We start from the raw sequence: 5,316 nt of genomic DNA, 5'->3' as shown, positions 1-5,316 counted from the left end.
GACATGACGAGTTTAGTAAGAGCATTCATTCATTTAACTTTAAGTAGGTGTTGCAGTCATTTCGTGATTCACTTAGATTCTTATAGAAGTAGAAAGATATATTTTGCTAATTCTAATTTCTAATATCATTGATATAGACATCAATCTAGTATACCCTCTAATAAAACCTTTCCATTTTCTATATCACGAGCACGAAATTTTTATGCCTTCAAGTTTATATGTCAGTTGGAGGTATCGTTCTTATAAATATGTTTGTTCTTGTTAACAATTATTTTTCTTTGAAATATTTTGTTTAAAAACTTAACTTTTTAGACGAATGTTTTTTATTTACTCCCCCGCCCCCACCCCACCCCACCACAAAAAAGAGATTAAGAGAGTTTTCATCTAGTTAATAGAAACTACTAATTCTTCGACAATTGAAAGTTTTATCATAATTAATTATGGATATTTAATTACTTGGATTTTTTTAGTTACTATTTTTTGTCATTGTAAAGAAAATCTGTAATGCTTAAATATAAACCTATTTTAATTACAATTTCCTGAACAATCAATTTTTATGCAAGTCGATTCAATTACATAGAAATTATCCAATTTTTCGTTAAGTGGTCAATTGAAATGCACACCATAACTTTATATTGGGTTATTTTTTTTGTCAATCATTTCGAGTAAAATCCAAAAAGGAAAAAAATAAAATCAATTTTTACAATTTGCAAGTGTCATTCGAGGAGAAGTATAGTTGACGATTATCTCAAGAAGTGATGATGTGTCTTACTAAAGTAGTTATTTGTTAAATTTTAAATAGATAATGCAATCATTTGCAAATTCATTTAGATTATCATGACATATATTGTTCATGTACGCAATAATGGGTTTTTTTTTTGCAATTAATTAAAAATATTATTTATACAACAATTGAATATTGAAGTATATTTGTTATAATTAATTGATTAGGGATATATAAGTAATTGAATTTATTTTAATTACTATTTTTTTTTTGTAGCTAACGCGGGAGTGCATAAATTCAAACAATTCATTACATTAGCACAGGCGGGTTTTACTGGTAAACCATGCGCCAAATCCCACGTAAATAAATCGCACACCGAAATGTTTCCCATACTACCCCTACACACAACCTCTCTCCCTCCCACAGACAGAAAGCATTTCCATTCTCTCTCCTCATCTCTTTCTCTTTCTACATCTCTCTCCGTGCCTATCTCCCATGGACAACCAAAAGAGCTCTGGAAGGCGCCACGAGCAATCGTCGTCGAGTTCATCGTCATCTCGGAGAAGCTTGAAGAGGAAGCCGGACGAGGAATTTAAAGAAGATCGGTTAAAGATCGTTCGCGACGATTCGATTTCTCTTTCTCCTCGTGGAGCGCAACGAGATCTCGTGAGTGAAATTCGTGCACAAGTCGAGATCCTTGAGTCGGCGTTCTCGCATACCGAGGCCGATCGCGCGTCTGCTAAACGCGCCATCCACGTTCTATCCGAACTAGCAAAGAATGGTACTATTAAATTCTGCAAATATAAATTTTGTGAAATTATGTGCTGGTACGGTTTTATGAAGTGTGGAAGTGTTGGATTTACATTTAAGTATTTTGATCTGTGGAGAAATGGGGTGTGTGTGGTTGCAGAGGAAATGGTGAACGTGATAGTGGACTGCGGGGCGGTTCCGGAATTGGTGAGGCATTTACAGGCACCGCTGCCGTTTAGAGAGGAGGACACTGGTCCGAGGCCTTATGAACACGAAGTCGAGAAGGGGAGCGCCTTCACGCTTGGACTCCTTGCCATTAAAGTAAATCGTTAAACTCAGGATTTTTTGGCTTAATTAGTCTTTTCTTGGCTTTTTGCTCCTTCAACTAAGCATAGCCAGGAATTCCCCCCCCCCCCCCCCCCCCCGTTCGGCTAGAGGTGGTAGCCTAAAAACTCCGCCTCCCCCCCCCCCCCCCTTTTCTACACTGATTGTGCTCGGGGTAGTGCTAATATATATTCACAGTTTTAATTGAAAATAGTACACGTTTCGGAAAACAGAACCATATCCATCTTGTTTGATTTCTCTCCTAAATCTCATACCTGATATCTTAATTATTTGGTTGGCATGTTCTTCTCGTGTCCAGTACATACCTTGGGCAACATATTGGAAGTTATAGTTTGGTTGGATGGTTACAACCATTTGTAATTATTGGCAAAATGCTTTATCTAGATGTTATATGTAGATGTAGATACCTTAGTTTTTAGCCACTCAAGATTTCCCTTAAGCAAGAAACTATATAGATTTTGTGGCAAAACATCTTTAAATTTCATCACAATCACGAAGTTGAATATTGTTCTAATGTACAATTTTCCTACAAAAATTACTGTGTTTCCTTGTTTTTGTTCGGTGTTTTTATATGCAAATGAAATGAGGAAGTCTTAGTAAGCAAAGTGCAGAAAGCAACATATACTTTTTATCGGGATAATGTCCATTAATTACTCATGCTTCTCGAAGGTCTGAGTACATATGCTTCTAGAAAAAGGGCTTGTAACTGTTACATTGTTCGCGTGAATCAGATCCTTTTGTTCACATTGCTTCTCTTCTATATTACAGCCAGAGCATCAACAACTCATTGTTGATGCTGGAGCTCTACCTCATCTTGTGGATCTGTTAAAGAGGCAAGGAGATAATCACAACTCCAGGGCAGTAAATGGTGTCATAAGGAGAGCAGCTGATGCAATCACTAATCTTGCTCACGAGAATAGCAGCATTAAAACTCGTGTTAGGTTAGTTTTCTCTGTGCTAATGCCTAGTGTTGGACTTGAAATACTACATCTATATTTTAACACTCAACTTACAATACAGGATTGAGGGTGGTATCCCACCGCTTGTCGAACTGCTTGAGTTCCTTGATGCAAAGGTGCAGAGAGCAGCTGCTGGAGCTCTGAGAACCCTTGCCTTTAAAAATGATGAGAACAAGAATCAAGTTCGTTTATTTTAAAAAATTACATATTTACACGTTATAATATCACCTCTTCTACTATTTTAATTTTGGTCACTATTTGCAGATTGTGGATTGCAATGCTCTACCTACTCTTATATTAATGCTGAGGTCTGAAGATGCTGCCATACACTATGAAGCGGTTGGCCACAATCTCCTTTATTCTTACTATATTGGCAGATTTGGTCTTTATTGCAATCTGTATGTCATATAGTGTCTATCATTAGATTAGACTTCTAATTTGCCAAGTGTCAGGTTGGTGTTATTGGGAACCTGGTCCACTCATCCCCTAACATTAAGAAAGAAGTCCTCGCTGCGGGAGCTTTACAACCTGTCATCGGGTTACTTAGGTACTTTTGAATAAATGAATTCTAGTGTTTTGTATTACTTACCTTTTTGGATGTTAGCGACCTACCATACATATCTTCCCAAGCCACCTGTTCTGTGATTTCATGCCACGTACATTGTTAAATAAATCAACAAACTGGGGAACTGAAAGTAACTGGCTTTGTCAAATTACTAAACGCGGTGCAAAATGAAAGGAAGGAACACGCTGAACTGTGTAGGAGTCCAGCTGGCACTTGCTTTTTGTCATTGATAACCGTGGTCAGCAGCCACCATTTCTCTCCCTTCCAAATTCAACACACCTTATTTTATTTCCTTCAACTTCATGACAGATAAAAGATGGCGGCCATTCGTATGTTCTAATCCTGTCATCCCCAAATCCAGAAGGTCCTTGCACTACTGCTTTCACCTAGTAATCGCCCACCAAACTTAATTTATACACACACATCTATTCTCCCTTGTCCTTCCTTCTGCCATATATTCATCATAATTTCCTTCTCCATATTTTAATTTACGTGACCAATTCTTTATCCCTTTTCCTTTTACTGCAAGTCCTCTCTCTTAATTTTGAGCATTCAGAATCGATGGGTCTTCTTTGTTGCTTCTTCTTATATAGTGAGTAGTTTAAAATCTTCTTTTATTAATTGTATTAGATTTTATTCTTCACTTGGGAAAACTGAACTTGATTGAGGTGATGAATGTGAGCTTAAGTTTTAGTTTATAGCGATGGATTTTTACTCTTTATGAAGGTCAGTTTCAAGTTTTGCTCTTCAGTAACGTGAGGAACCATATCTGAGTGAAGGTCTCTTTTCGAAGAAATAAATGAAATTTTTTTAGCTGTCCTTTTTGTGTGTCATGAAGTACCCTTTTTTTAAGGAAGACTTCTAAATTTCATTATCTCAATTTGTTTCATTCAAGATGCTTCTTTTTCATTCTCTAATTTGACGATGTGTGTCCTTAATTTTAACACAGTTCATGTTGTTCGGAGAGCCAGAGAGAAGCTGCTTTGCTGCTTGGGCAATTTGCTGCCACTGATTCAGACTGTAAGGTTGTAGATAATATTTTAGCTATTTAACTTTTTAGTTGGGGTGAAATTAAGTTTTGAACCTACATTTTCATCGTGTAAATTTTATTGGAAATTCGAATCCCGCTTACAATTTCCGTATGATGCTTTTCCAGGTGCACATTGTCCAAAGAGGAGCCGTGCGCCCACTAATTGAGATGCTTCAATCACCAGATGCCCAATTAAGAGAAATGTCAGCCTTTGCTCTGGGGAGATTGGCTCAGGTAACGAATATCAAAATCTTTTGAGTCTCATGAGTTTCTCATCAATTGTATTTTTCCTTCACAGGTTCCTCAGGGACAAACCCTTTTTTGGGTATCATAAATGATACGTGGCTTTCAATTTTTCTGGATGTTTCAATTATTCTACCATTCAATTTAATCCATTGGCACTTTTCCTAGATATGTTTTAGTTTAAGGGTTCATTTTAAATGATGTTTACATGGATCATAAAATGGAGTGATATTACATGGCGTTTTATTTTCCATATTAGCTAAAACGCATTAGCTGTCTGACTAAGCTTGTTTTGTTTCCTTTTTTCACTGAAACCATTATGTTATGCTTAAGAAGGAAGAAAACTGTTTTAAGATGAATGAGGCGGCATCTTTAGAAACAAAATGTATGGCATATTTGACAGCTGACCATTCAAGTAGAAATACCGAAATCATTGAATTAAAATTTAATGTCCCATAGATTATGCATGTAGTCTCTTCTATCACCTTCACATATGAATTCGGATAAATATGTTGTGGAGGATGTTAAATAATTTTCTCATTTACTGCTTCTTAATGCCAAATAATCCTTTATTAAGAGAGAGCACATACGGACTACTGAGTTTCTGGCACAAGAACATGGAATTTTTTGTGTGTTTCAAGGCCAAATTGTAATTCAGGGCTTTGCAGATTGATGAATTTTTATTTTTTATTTTGTTGTT

The 5,316-nt window shown here is 36.4% G+C and overlaps 1 protein-coding gene across 2 annotated transcripts in view; it reads left to right on the top strand.

Annotated features, from left to right (window-relative positions):
- The first annotated feature begins 1,103 nt into the window (after window positions 1-1,103).
- LOC111405763 (ARM REPEAT PROTEIN INTERACTING WITH ABF2-like) overlaps window positions 1,104-5,316 on the top strand; it is a 9,164-nt gene continuing 4,951 nt past the window's right edge. Inside the window, exons 1-8 of one of the 2 annotated variants that reach the window (XM_023034790.1) lie at window positions 1,104-1,505; window positions 1,635-1,795; window positions 2,588-2,760; window positions 2,840-2,960; window positions 3,043-3,117; window positions 3,231-3,325; window positions 4,293-4,368; window positions 4,500-4,607. In XM_023034790.1, coding sequence (XP_022890558.1) covers window positions 1,220-1,505; window positions 1,635-1,795; window positions 2,588-2,760; window positions 2,840-2,960; window positions 3,043-3,117; window positions 3,231-3,325; window positions 4,293-4,368; window positions 4,500-4,607 — 1,095 coding nt within the window. In that variant the 5' untranslated portion in view covers window positions 1,104-1,219. The remainder of the gene's footprint in view (window positions 1,506-1,634; window positions 1,796-2,587; window positions 2,761-2,839; window positions 2,961-3,042; window positions 3,118-3,230; window positions 3,326-4,292; window positions 4,369-4,499; window positions 4,608-5,316) is intronic. The other variant, XM_023034789.1, reaches the window with a different exon arrangement.

This window comes from Olea europaea, chromosome 12, assembly GCF_002742605.1.
Source record: "Olea europaea var. sylvestris chromosome 12, O_europaea_v1, whole genome shotgun sequence".
NCBI lineage: Eukaryota > Viridiplantae > Streptophyta > Magnoliopsida > Lamiales > Oleaceae > Olea > Olea europaea.
This window is presented reverse-complemented; position numbering and strand designations above follow the sequence as displayed.